The sequence below is a fragment of the Elaeis guineensis genome, chromosome 6, assembly GCF_000442705.2.
Source record: "Elaeis guineensis isolate ETL-2024a chromosome 6, EG11, whole genome shotgun sequence".
NCBI classification, from domain to species: Eukaryota; Viridiplantae; Streptophyta; class Magnoliopsida; order Arecales; family Arecaceae; genus Elaeis; species Elaeis guineensis.
This window is the reverse complement of record NC_025998.2, coordinates 131968358-131983090: the sequence shown is the minus strand read 5'-3', so window position 1 is coordinate 131983090 and position 14733 is coordinate 131968358. Positions and strand designations below refer to the sequence as shown.

General features: G+C 36.6%; 1 protein-coding gene across 1 annotated transcript; it reads right to left on the bottom strand.

Annotated features, from left to right (window-relative positions):
• Positions 1-4042: 4042 nt before the first annotated feature.
• On the bottom strand, positions 4043-14506 carry LOC105046446 (uncharacterized). Its single transcript, XM_010925036.3, has 4 exons — positions 14028-14506; positions 11400-11513; positions 8268-8549; positions 4043-4495 (listed from the first exon to the last, which is right to left on the bottom strand). Exons 1-4 carry the CDS (start codon positions 14472-14474, stop codon positions 4256-4258), a joined length of 1083 nt encoding a protein of 360 aa, XP_010923338.1. The 5' UTR covers positions 14475-14506; the 3' UTR covers positions 4043-4255.
• Between the last annotated feature and the right edge of the window lie 227 nt (positions 14507-14733).

The window sequence follows — 14733 nt, the reverse complement described above, 5'->3', positions numbered from 1 at the left end:
TCTTTCTCCAGGAGCTAAACCACCTCCGGAAACCACCTGACGAGCTTCTCCACCTCCTCCAGTGAAGATTTTGACGAAACCCAAACGATGCATCCTTGCACCGCCCTCTTCCATCCAAAATTTGGTCAATCCCTCCCTGCGAGGCCTCCAAGCGGTTCTAGGGGTTGCTCGCCATCTCCTATAGTGCCAGCAACCGCTACATCCAACCCAATCATCGACGATCACACAAAAAATTTTCTAAGCATGAATCGTAAGGCACCAATAGTAACACACAATGATAGCTCATAAATGGGAATGCTGTTCTTTAGAATGGTTTACGGTTAGCCTTTTAATGCTTCAGGTAGTGTTTGGTTGCCTTATTCTGGATGGAATAAGGGCTTATTCTAGCTTGTTCTACCAAATAGATAAAAATTTCATGGTGGGCCATCCTGGTTTAGCAATTTCGGTCAACCCATTGATATTCTAGAATATCAATTCCATGGTCTCCCATAGAATTGGTAATTCTAGCTCTCCTTATTTCCAGCCGACCTAGGGGTAATTCCAAAAATTAATGAGGATGGTGAAACCCTATTGCCTCCCTCTTTTTTCTTCTTCGTCTTCACGCCACGACCGTCGCTCATACCCTCTCGCCTTCTCAGTGGCTTGATCTCCTCCGCAGGCCTCCTCCCCTCCGTCCCCTCAGTTGCTCTAGTGTTCTCCTTCGTTCGATTTGGATTTCATGACCGCTGGTCACCACCGCACCTGCCTCACACCTTCTATCCTTCTCTCTTCGTCTTCACGCCATGTCTGTCGCTCACACCCTCTCACCTTCTTGATGGCTTGAAATCCTTCGTAGACCTCCTTCTCTCCATCCCCTCCACCGCTCCAGTGTCCTCTATTGGTCGATTTGCTTTTCAAGGCCGTTGATCGCCGCTGCACTCACCTCACACCCTCTCGATCTCTCTACAAGTAGGCCTCCTTCTCGTGTGCACTGTTGTCATCCCTCTCGCAGTGGTTAAGGTAATTTTAATTTAGCAGCTTTTTGATTTTAAGTTGGATATGTTATGAACAATGTTAAGGAAATTTGTTGCCTTGTGGTATCCAAAAATGAATGCTACCTTAAGTCTGTGGATGATACCTGTAAATGTTGCCTTATGTCTGTGGATTCTCCTATTTATTCTGTAAAATTTTTATTTTTTTTACTTTTAATTCTTCTTGTTTTTGAACTTTTGTGCTTTTTACCTATTTTCTATCTATATTAAGTTATATTATTTTTCTTATATTTTGTTTTGGCAATAATGATAGGCTACCTTATGATTGAGCATGGCTAGGAGACAAGTGTTTAACTATATAATTAGTTTTTACATCTTGTAGCCATGATGCTCCACTAACTTCAACTTCGCATATCCTAAGCCACCTTCTATACCATTTTTTATTTATTTTTTTCTTTTTGTATAATGATTTATATTTTTTTTGTATGCCCTTTTATCCTTGCCATCGATTGGCTTCTTACAATTGATTATCTCAAAGTTTGCGTTCATGTAGCTAAAATACTGAGAGTCCATACGAACGATAATTCTAAACTTGCAAGGGTAGGATCATCATGTAGGAGGGCACCGAATTGGACTGATGCCCTTGATCTGGTCATACTTGGCCTGATGAGATGAGAATGATCAAGACAATTGTCAAAATGGTACCTTCTCCCAAGAAACCTGAAACAAGATGACGAATACATTTAACGAGTGAACCAAAAAGACCTTCACGTATAGAAATCTCAAGAATCGATTGAAAGTCCTGGAGAAAAACTTTAACATGTATTTTAACTTAGCAAGTTGATCCGGATGGGGATGGAACCCTATGCTCAAAGTTCCTACCCTTGAGGATGAACAAATGTGGGAGGAGGTTATCTCGATGAGTGTTGAATGGTTGTTAATATCGTAGCTAGCAAGCATCTCGACATTTGGCCGTACTTATTTATTTGTTCTCGTAATAGGTAAACAAGGAGTATGCTCATATTAAGGGTAAGCCCTTCCCTGCCTTTGATGACATGGACATCCTTTTCTCAAAGAACACGGCTACTGGTAGGCACGGGGACACATCTGCTCTTTCGAAGGAGATTTCTGACGATGACATCTCTGATGATGAGACAGATCGGATTGATTTAGAAGACTTGAATCTTAGTAATGGGCAACCTTCAAAACCTAATGGTCGAGTCTCTATCTTATCTTCTGACCCTTTTGAACCTTCTGAACAGCGTATGTCTGATGTACCCCCCAGTAGCCTAACTCCCTATGCCGCGACACTACCCACCAACTATTTTTCAAATGCACCTCCGTCCTCCTCTATCGGAAAGAGATCTAGGTCAAGCTCTATGACTCCAGCACGTAGAACTAGGATGAATACTGATGCAACTGATGCTCTCCTAGATTTGATGGATCAAGAGAAAAGGAGATTAGAAATTGCCTCCGAGATTCTTAGGAGGGACAAGCTTGCTAGGCCTATGCTGTATTCCATTGATGAGTGTATGGCGAAGCTGGAGAGGCTTCTCGATGTTACGCATGAATTGCTGTAGGAGAGACATTTAAATATGAGATGAATCGATGGTTCTTCATGCATTATGAGGGGCCACTATTGGAAGCTTGGCTGCAGAAACAAATGACCGACTTCTACCATATCCCATCACTTGTGATAGCCCCTTTCAAATCGAATGTATTATCTGAAAATGTCTCTAATTTTTTCATGCCTCCCCCCATACATGGTGTGAATCAAGATGGTATGTATCCTTTCATAGAATAGTCCTTCAGGCCCAACACTCATGGTAGCTCAACTGCATTTCTAACCCAACCTGATAATTTCTTAAGCCATGCATGATGTTGTTTTTTTATGTTTGTACTGTATGTTTTGAAAGCACAGTTGATATACTTGTAATATTTGTTAATCTGTGCTTCTTGATTTTGAACTCTATTCTGTATGTTTAATCTCCATAAAAGAGATATATTTTGAGGCAACCCTTTGTTTTGTTTTGAGATGTGCCTGTGTGATATTGGATGAAACAACTTATATTATACTGTAATGATATACCTATTGGATAACTCCATAAAATTTACATGTCCTGTGTTGTGTTGGTTTTTTTTTAGATGGAAACCTTACGTGAGCTGATGAATTTTTTAATTGAATAGAAATCTAAAATAACAAGAGTGAACAGGTATTCACTGAAAATTTATATCCCTATTTCAAAAATAAAATTTGAGTATCAAAATACTACCTCAAAGAATATTTTGACCAACCGCCGACAAACAAATCATGTGCCAAAATTCTTCATGATAAGAGTGAAGAGAAATTCTTTGTGCACTGCAGGCGATATAGAAAATCCGACATAAAGTACACCACCTCATCCGATTGGTCCATGTAATCACTAATTTTCAACACGTATTTAATGCCTGCAGATCAGCTTTTTCGTTTAAAAATTTTGTATAACAAAAATACCCCTATCTTTTGAAAAAATTATAACATCTTGTAATATAATATAATCCAGCATAATATGATCTAAGATATCATAATATGAAAAAGATATTTTTATCCAATCACTTTTCAACGCGTATTTAATGCCTACGGATCGACTTTTTTGTTTAAAAATTTTGAATGACGAAAATACCTTTATTTTTTTAAAAAAAATTATGACATTCTATGCATATTATGGACATAGGATGTCATAATATAGATAATAATATAAATATAAAATATCATAATTTTTTTAAAAAATAAAAATATTTTCATCATATAAAATTTTTAAACGAAAAAATCGATCAGCAAGCAATAAATGCACGTTAAAAAGTGATGATTACGTGGACCAATCGGATGAAGCGATGCACTCCACATTAAATTTCTACGCCACCCACGGTGCACAAAAAATTTCGCTAAGAGTGAATATTTACAAAAATTCCTACTGTATGATAAGGACTAATTTGAGCTTCAGTATACAGAAGCAATATAGGAGTTTTATGGAAAACAAGCCACAACAAATAATGAATTAAAATTTTGGGGGACGAGAACAGCATAATCATAGAAAGGAAAACCCATTAGTGCTATTTGCATCTCAGTAATTTCAATCTAAGTTCAAAATACAGAAGTCCTTGGTGCCAATAGGACTTCTAAAACGGGCAAAGACGGTAACGACAACTCCTAAAACCAGGACCAGGCTTCACGATGGTTGCTTGGAAACTGTATATAATAAATGATCTGGCTGACCATCCGCATAACGGACGTCATATTTTTTTCATGGGTGGGTGAGGCGAGAATCTCTGAAGACGGAGGACGCACCTCCAGATGTTGCTGGTGATGGTGAAGATGCCACATAATTGGTGCCAGGTAATGAGATAGATGGCATACTCGGAGCATGACCCTGGTGACTAGCAGGAGCAAAGCGGGAAGGACTAGCCATGGCAGCACCCATCAATGCATTAGATGCCGTCTGCCCGAGGCCGACAGCTGCCAAACTTGATCGAGGGGTTTGGACCTGTAGAATATATGTTTAGACAATTGTGGAGTGCATTACAGATCAGAATGACATGCCAAATAAAATATCAACTGGCACTTTTGGTACATATGGGAAAATATAAGACCATTCCATCCATACAATAATAGTTTTAATAAAAAATTAAATAGAGTCTTGGTGGTGCATCTCCAAGAATTCTAACCTGCTTAACTATAGTACATGTTGGTCACCCTTCATTTCTCTTTATAAAAATTACTTGCTCTATTTGATGATTTCTTCAGTTAATTTTCTGTACACATAAGTTCATGGATCATAATTAATGAGGATATCTCACAGTAGGATCCTTTTCTAATTTAAATTTATTTATTTAAAAAAAATGAAATAAAGGTATAAAGATGAATAAAAAGTACTACTAATTTACATGAGTTTTTTTCTAAATATCCTTTTATCTCTAACAAAGCTTTTACTCAAAGATCAACAGATGGACTCAAAAGGTTAGACAAAATATGTTAGGCCTACTATGCATTGTGAACCCTTTTCCTATTATAGCTTAAGCTCTTGGAGCCACTTGGCAAATCAAAATGATTTCAGAGCCAAGCATGCAAGGATCAAAATTTCAAATCCATCCCATGCCAATTATTTATTCAATAACCCTGCTATTATCTTAACTCATGTCAGTCATTTTGTTTGTCATCTTGACTCATTTCCCATTGTGGTCCCACCACAGGCACAGTCCAAGTTGCGGGACACCAGGGAGGGGCAGGGCACCTTGGGGTCAATTGGTTAGTGAATAGAATACCTTCTTCTCTTTCTCAATCTTGTCTTCTTCTAGTGATGAATCTTCATCCAAAAGAGGCCAATCTACCAAGGAGTCAGGCACTCTCTTGATAAAATTAAGAGGAAAGTGGGTTTTAAGAATTCCAATAACCTCACTTTGCAAAACAGCTTAGGAGAAATTCTTATATTTATCTCTCTACAAGGTGGTGAATAAATATTATTCTCTCTCTTAGAAAAGGGTATAATCACCTTCAGTATAATTGAAGTCAATGGTAACCTTGAAGTTGCAAACATTTGATTAATGAGCATAAATCTTAAGAAGACAGTCTCAATTTGCTTTTGCTTTTAACTAATATTTTTTTCCCAATTATTACCAAAATATGTCAAATTTTATTTATAATGCTAACATAATAATTAAGTCAGGTTTTCATTAGGTTTAGTAACTACCAAATTATTTACATTGATTATGGATCAAGTAGGGTCCACAAAAGCATAAAATAATCTTAAGCAAGGTCTATTGGTGTATCACTGCATTTAAAGAGTATAAGTTTGCAATCTGATCTTCCTAAAGATAAATCTTACGACTTTCTCATCCATGTCCTCTAGCACTGGTCCTACTCCATTCTCCTCTTTTTCCCCTTCTGTCCACCGTACTTTCATTCTTTCATGTTTACATATCCTTACCACCTCCTCTCTTAGCCCTGTATCCTTTCTGTTTAATGGTCTGACCTGTATTGAACCCATACGTTTCATCCTACAAGCCCCTTATCAAAATATTTCTCAAGTGGTCCATTATTTCCCAAGCAATCCACCCTAGATCATTTAGTATGATATCCTTCTTGGTATTTCCAAGCTTAACTACTATCAAAAAGTGATTCATGGGTATAACTAAAGTGGTTTTCTTGATGCTATTTCATGCCAAAAATGCTTAACTTCTAACCCTACTTGACTGTTTAACATCTACTTATACTGTTTGTTATGCATAATATTGTTAAGGTCATTACCAAGGAACTTGTGAATGCCAACATTAGTACCCAAATTGTTCTACATGGGGTGGTACAAGTTTACATAAGGTCTTGGCCCCACTACCACTTCAGCTCCATAACATCGACAACCACTTCAACTAGGCATTTGCACTTCCACCACTGCCTACAAACACCTTAGTTCAACACCATTTGTCCAAGAATGAAGCTGCAAGAATTGAACATATATTCACAGATAAAATATGTATTTTAAGATGCAATCTCCCACATGGATTTTGCTGCAGCGTTTGAGGTTCAATGTGGAGAAGAACAACCAAATTTACAGTTCTCATCAATAGCCACCTTAAGCAGCCACTCTCTGAAAATGGGAGTGAAAACCAAGTGCAGGAGAGAAAGGAAGCAAGCAGTGTTAACAAAGATAAGGTTATTCCAACCAAGTGCAGCCTATACTAACCTTGTTAAGAAGGTCATTGGCCTTGATAAGGTGCAATATGCTCATTGCAAACTAAACCAACAAAGATCAAGTCATCTCAAAATGTCCCTTCCAATTTATCCAGTTAAGAGGATGACATATCATGTATCAAAAATAGTCTTTAGCACTTCTCAGGGTCATCGGGGTTCCTTTCTCCTTTGGTGGACTCCAATCCAAACCACCATTCTCTTTAGAACCACCAATCCCATGGAATTCATATATATTTTTTTTTTGATAAGTTGGATAAACTCCTGAATGGAGGAGTTACCACTAATAGTCGGACACATGCTTTGGATCAATCTGCAGACTGCCTTATTCTCTCTTTATTTTTTTATCGGAAAATTTTTCATCATGCCTCCAATCTTTTGTTTGGATGGACATGTTAGGATGTATCTGCAACAGTGCAATTTAATGGATTTCCTTTGCCAAAATGAAAATTTTCACCTATAACGATGATCCACAACATCTATAATGCTTACTAACCAAATAATCATATGGTTTGGAGGTATCTACCCTATGCATCAAGTCATCTCAAAATGGCACTACCAACTATTAAGATAAATTATATTGTATACCATGTACATCAAGTATCCAAACCAGCGATCTTGATCTAAGCATCTTAAATCACATACAAAACCTTACCTTCTAGTTCTCCTGTTTCGAACTCTAAACAACACTTACTCTTAGTTTACTAATTTGGCATTCTTTTCTATAACCCGGTACTGCATCATACATATTTTATGTAAATTTATTTCCAAATGTTCTTCATGACATAAACTTATCCTGGAAAGTTAAACCAATTTACCATCAGTTAGATGTCCATGAAGGTCTTGGTATTTGCTAATGGCTAAGCATCATTTTCAGTTGCATGATCAATGAATCCTTTTGGGAAGCCATTCATAGAATTCTAGACCTTATAATAAAAGAGAACAAAATAAGATCAGGAAAGCAGCTGTAATGTACGAATTACTGTCCTTCCAATCAGAGATGCAAAAAAATAAAATAAAATAAAAACAGTTTTCATATGAGAATTTCTTAATTGGATGCTACACCCTCGATCTTCTCATCATAATCTACCAAATAAGTTCTAGCTGTCAGTTTTAATACAAAAAATCAAAATATTTCAAGTAACAAATAACTTCAGCATGATCAAATAAATATCGTGGTTCAGCTGCATAACTCTATATACATGTAAAATGTTGTGGGACTGAACCAAGATACTCATAAAAAGGAGTAATAAAGCAGTCACAGAGAAGATCGCTATTGGCCAGACAATTGCCTACCTCATTATGCAGCAAATAATAGAAACAACTTAAAAATGAAAGTACCAAGCATGTCTGCACATATTTTGTATATAGTTATCATGAGATGAAAATAGGACAAATGTTTCTATCATTGTTATGAGTTTGTAAGGGTAGAATTGAGAAAACTAGAAGGCCATATTAGAGAAAAATAAAATAGTTTCAAAGCACATTTAGTATAGAAAGCCAAATTTGTTAATGCAAACAGTGTTGAATCAAAATTAAAAACTGTAACTCATTCTTCTCCTGCAAGTACTTACTGTGTTATGTTGTAGAGAGCCAAATGGAGTTCTGGAAAATGATGCTGCCAATGGAGATGTACTTTGCAAGTGATGCAATTGCCGTGCATGAGTAATGTGATTACCCACAAGATCTGATTCCCCACCTAAATCACAATTGAAATTTACATCTACACTAATCTTGGGAGCTTGTCTGGTAACAGAACCCATGTCAACAGCAGTTTCTGCTTGAAGGGGAATAGAAGCAAGCATAACAGATGGCTGCATGCTACGTCGTTTTATTTCTTCTTCTGCATTTAAAATCTGTTGGACAGTCCAATAGAATAGTTATTAAAGGGTGAGTGATACATATTTACTGAACAATAAAAAAACCAAGAGAACAAAGCTTTCTTTCTAACTACTTCGTAGGAAAAAAGAAAAAAAGGTTAAATTAGGAATTCCAAGTAACAACTTGACAGCACCAAAGCAATGAATTCATATGAAATCTGATCCAGCCAATGGCGCATATTTGTAAGTAACAATGGACAGACAATCAAAAATGGAGATCACAACAACATAGGAGATGGGCAAAAAGCCAAATTATCACCTATTCAAGATAACATGAGCATATTTTATATATCATCTTTCAAATATTTTTGAAGACCATTTAGGGAGTTTTTTTGGGATCCAAACTTGGATTAAATCCCCATTTCTGAGTTTTTCAGATGTCCTTGTACAAGAGGAAAATATAATTTTGGGAAAAAAAAAATCATACACAGAGAGTCTGAGAACAAGCAACAAGTTTTGCAAATATACTAGCAACTCTCACTTTCCTTCTTTAGATGGATAATTAATAGGAATGGACAGGAATTTATATTCTGTGAGAAGAAATACTCCATGTTTTCTACTCAAAGAAACATCCGCACAGACCTTTAAGCATTAAATATGTATATCAAAGTTTCAAAATTTTTTTGACTATAACGAAGAAAATTAATTTGTGGAACAGTATCAAGTTATGTCCCGTTCTAAGGTGCAAAATGAAACCTTTTAAGAACAATTACCAAGCTTTTTTAAAGACAGCAATGTTCTCAAATAATTGACCCCTTTGAAAACCATTCTTTAGCATCGTGATAACAATAATGGCCTTTTTTGCCTACTAAACTGTTGACTGGCTGATTTTCTTTTGGAAAAGATAATGGATATTATAACAACCATTATTAGCCACTATAATGAAAAATAATATGGAAGAATCAGAAAATTACCAAAGTGCAATTTTACCAAAACATTCTAAAAATTCCAGTTTTAGGATGACATGGATAAATTCAACAGTTTTATCCAGAATAAATGCAATTCAATTAAGAGGAAAATCTTGGTGGAGGTAATGTGTACATAAATTCAACTGCTCCTTTCCAAAAAAGAGCATTAATCAAATCAAAATAACATGAAAGGGAACTTCAAATTTTGCAATTTTCTGCATAAGTCATAATCTCAAATGCAGCACAATCTTGGTGCTACAAGAAATTTTATTCTAAGGTGCTTTGGAAAAGATTTTGGCACACATTAATATACACAAACTTTTGAAGAAATAAATGGATGAAAATGTACCTTACTTTTGCTATTCAGTAACACTTGTCCGTTCTCATGCATTTATTTTCTTGGTTTTATTATGGAATATTTGGATGTGAATCTTTTCATTTATGTATCTTATTTTCAAGCTAGTCTCATCTCCCACGCACAATTTATTCTAATCTTGTTTAAAGGTGATGCTGCAATGCTAAGTAATTACCCTAGAATTACTAAACTTGCGAAAATTAGACACTATGCATTCGACATATTTTATCCAGCAATGGAAACCTAGTCCAATCAGAAAGCTTATTGGACTTAGAGTTAATATCTTGCTTCACACAGGAGAAGAATCATGACAAGTTTCTTTAAAAAGAAAAAGGGAAAAAGGCTTAGGGTCCGAATGTGAGAGGTAACAGACAGGACTTTCCTTCTATTTCCCAAATGATTCGTCAGACCATAATAAGTAGGAAACCAAATGTGTGTGTGTGTGCATGGGAGACAGAGAGAGAGAGAGAGTGCAGAGGCTTCAGTCCGGCCGCATATGGTTGGGCTCAAAACTATTTTGACAAAATACATGCAAACACTTTATGGTTGCAAAAAAAAAAAAAAAAAATAGGCCTTTTGAAACATATCTGGGCTTTATAGACATGATAATAACATATCATCACAAATCTCAGCAACAGTATTTCTCAATGTAAATTTCTAAGTCAGCTTATTTGGTGCTCGACTGCTTATACCTTCCATACCATGACTGATTTCTTATGATGATGCGAGCTGTTTTATGCCACTATATAACATCTATTTGTCCATATAATTATCTAATCATTTCTTCAACTGAAAAGAATCTTAATCACATAATAAGCATTTTGTTGGCTACAAATCATTCATGATGTCGACATAAGCCAAGAGAAACTTTTTTTACTTCATAGTGCACTAGGAGACATCCTATCATATAAACCACATACCAAATTCTGACACCTTTCATTAGATAGGTCTATGTTTACTGAAATTTCATGAATTTTGAATAATACTGACAGCAAATGGTTATGGGGACATATAAACAATGAAAATTTCAAACTCCATACTATAATAAATGCTGATGTTGCATTAGAAAATAATAAAATAGCCCTATCACATATAAATTGTCCATATTATGAAATCCACACTGATATCTATTTTCAAAAACCAAACTAAGGTGCCTCTGGCACTCTTCATCAGAAATTCATGCATGAATCATCATAAGTACACATTATGACAACTATTTATATAAAATAAATTGAAGCCAAAATTTTTCTTGCCTAGCATTGTGTTAAAAAAGGTAATTACAACTATAAATGCCTTTTAAGAGCTTAAAGGATGTTCATCAAGGCTGCTATAGCTTTCCTTGATCACTTCTCACAGATCATTTCAATCAACCCGTCAGACCAAGAAAGCATCCTAGCAGCCCATGCTTGTATTTTAATAAAACACTCGTCATTTAATACATATCATCTCCTTTACTAAAATCATGAAATATCTGAATTTTTTTTAAAAAAAAATAAAAAAACAGCTCCTCTCTTTCTGAACTGATATCTACATGAAATGAGATAAATTGGAAAATAAAGCGACCTGCTTCAGCATTTGCACAAGATGGTGTTTCTTCTCATTCAAGACTTGCAACTTCTTCTCCAACTCTCTTTTCCTTTCCCCTTTGTCACCAGCATTGTTCAGTTTGTTGCTTACCTAGCAAATAGAAACGATCAAGATAGCCAAACTAATTTAGTAGGAGGATAAAAACTAAAGGATTTTAATCCTTATCAGACATATATACTCAAGATTCTAGAAACAATGCTCTATACAGACAGGTAGGCCATATAAACATATGGTATTTTCCAACAATGTTGAAACCTAAGGCTACTATAAAATAGAATTACTAGATCCAAGTAGCCTCAGCAAGATAGAACTTTGGAAGAAGAGAGCTTTGGTTTGGAACATGAAATTAAATATAGACGTGGATAAGGTAGCTGCACATCTGTTAGCTTGCCCATTTACAAATTCACATAACTAACACTACAAGCTAAAAAGTAAGCCTGAATAAGCTGCTTAAACGGTTCTTCCAACTACAAAAGCACCAAGATTAAAGAGCTGTATGGTTATAATATAAATTTATGCACCTTTAGACAACAAAAAAGAACCATTTGAAAAGAAGAGGAAAAAACTGATTTAGAATAAGGAATGACAACTAAAATTTCTAAGCTGTGTTTTTCAACAACCACCTCAAGGTTTATAGACCTAATTAAAGAAATTGACATGAATTAAGAGTTCATCTGGGATGACTATTCTTTTCACAAAATTGTAACTCATATACCATTCCAACAGTAAGTACAAGAATACCATATTTACACATGGATTTAAGTGGAATTAAATACCGGGTTGCATAGAGTTGTGCACTGTGCCAGTGCCATAATAGAAAGCCGTAATAACACAAATAACAACTGCCTGAAACTGCTTGACATGCAGCTGCACAAAGTGTCCAAAGCATCTTCATAACACACTACATACTGTGCAAGCAGTGCAGCACCCCACTGGCACATGACATCCATAAGTCTAAGTTGTGTCTCAGAATTTTAAACATTTGATAGAGGCAAGTAAAATTCTACTTGAGGTTTGAAAAATAAATAACTCAAGAGTGTTACCATATCTATTCATGAACGCTAGATCTGGGATTCAAGATTCAAGAAGCAATTTCCTATGATTAAATTAATATTTTCTGTAATTTTCAGAAAAATAGTAATCAATTGGAAGTTCACAAGATTTGAGTCCAGATTTGCAAGATTTAATGTCAAACCATACAAATAGTTAGATGAGTTATATCTAGCTGCAGTCCTGTTTCATCTGATACTAGCTATGATAGTAATCATCTCATAAGTTCAGATTCATACAGTTTTATGCTTATGTTTTTTATACCCATAGATATTTATGTAGTTATCTCTTAGAAATTAGATTGCTGTGATGTTAATCATTCACATAAATCATTTACATTTACCAGTTACTAGTAGGCATCCGATGGAAATTGCAGTTGCCTGAAATAAATGAAACTAACACAGCAACAAAGTAATCTAAGTCATAACTTCAAGACTGTAAATATTCCTCAGATATAATGACAAAAAAAAAAATCATTTCTTATGTTACATTAAAGAAACTGTTTCCAAGGAAAATCAGAGGACATGTAAGAATTTCATCTTTGAAAGCATCAAGTTAGCATAATGGTAAAGCACAAAAGCTATTCATGCTGAGGAAGACACCCCATGCCATACTTATTAAAAATCGCCTTGGCTTATGGTAATGCACCATTATTCTATTATTATTGTTGACTCAGATCAGATTGCATTGATTCGATCTACTTAAAAGTCACTAAAAAAAATTTGATGATAGCTTGTGACCAAAAATGGCAGTCATCTAGCCATGCAAGCAAGTTCTCAAAATGGTAGAGCAGAGTAATATGGCAATATAACCATCCAGCAATGACCAATTTCTCATGGTTTAACTTCAAAACCTCACAATAAATATATGGAAACAACCTCAATTTGTCAACAAGTGCAGTGTATTTCCATCCCAGAATCCCATCTATGATTCCAGCCATGTCTACTCCACCATCAATTTTAATCACCCTTCTTTCCGGTAAGTATCCAACATATCCAACATAAAAATTACCTGCTTTCAATCAACATCATGCATGATGCCTTATTTACCAAAAAAACACATGGTACCCTAAATAAAATATATTCAGCATGGATCCCTCAACGTCAAACATGGTGCCCTGGATAAATTTGTTCTGCATGGATCCCATTTCGCATAGAGAATAAGTTAGTGCAGTCATTCTACCAAGACATGTAGCAACCTAAACTAACCAAATAAAAACATGTACCATGGCTTCTTAGCATAAATTGTTCCACTCATCTCTTTTTCGCGCTTATGGAATATAAGCTTGCTCCGATTGGAGTATTGGACCACCGTTTCAGTATTGGGGAAAAAGGTTTGCATTCTGGATCTTTACGTGCAACAAGTGGCCCTAATAAACTTGTCTATGATCTCTTTCCACCAAAAAAGATATGTTATTTATATAAAAGAAAGTAATCAATAGCCAATGAATGCATAAGGGATTGATCAAGATCGTTAACCGACTGAAAAATTGGAACCTAGGGACAAAAATTTTGACGAAAAATCAAGAAAGAATAAGCACCCTAAGTTCCTCACCTCCAACTTCGCACCAGCAGTCCCCCTTCCACCGACCGCCGAACCACGAAACGTGGCAGCGGTACTGACCGGAAGATTTGAGGCTGGAGCGCTGGTCCCCTCGGATTCTTGCAACCGCTTGCCCTCCTCCATGTCTCCCCCTTTCCTTTGCCCGGAATCCGGCGTCTGGGAATTGAGATTGGAACCAGTCTCAGCCTTCAGGGAGTCGGGTTTGGCGCTTACATTGTCGCTCGTGGGTTCTTGCTTTCCCTTCCCTTCCACCTTCGCGTCTAGGGTTCCGGCCAGCGTCGTGACCTCGGCAGCCGCGAGGCGAGAGAGTGCGAGTGATCGCTTGCCTATGAGGAGCTTGAAGTGGTGGAGAGAGATGGCCGGCGGCGGCATAGGCCATCGCCGGGGGACGTCGGGAACACGGTGGAGGTTCCCGCGGTAGAGAGAGAGCACCACCATAATTACGGCATCTATTCCTTTTCCTTTATCTTATCACGGTTTCCGGTTTTATAGCACCGGTGAGAGAGCAAGGAAAGCGGTTATCTTATTCCCGACGCCGACTTTGCGTTTGTGCGGACCTAGCGCTGCCGAAATTGAAGTCCTTGTTTAATCTTAGGGACACCGTAGATCGATCGATTCGATCACGATATTCGAAGAATTCAGGATATCTCGATCAAGGGGTCTGGGGAGGGGAGCTATCCTGCGGATATCGAACATC

Excerpts from the sequence above, each read along its gene's own strand:
- LOC105046446 (XM_010925036.3), bottom strand. The coding sequence starts at position 14,474 with ATGGTGGTGCTCTCTCTCTACCGCGGGAACCTCCACCGTGTTCCCGAC. Across the intron at positions 11,514-14,027 it reads CTGCTGGTGCGAAGTTGGAG|GTAAGCAACAAACTGAACAA; the intron begins GTGAGGAACTTA and ends TCTATTTGCTAG. Across the intron at positions 8,550-11,399 it reads TTGTGCAAATGCTGAAGCAG|ATTTTAAATGCAGAAGAAGA; the intron begins GTCGCTTTATTT and ends ACTGTCCAACAG.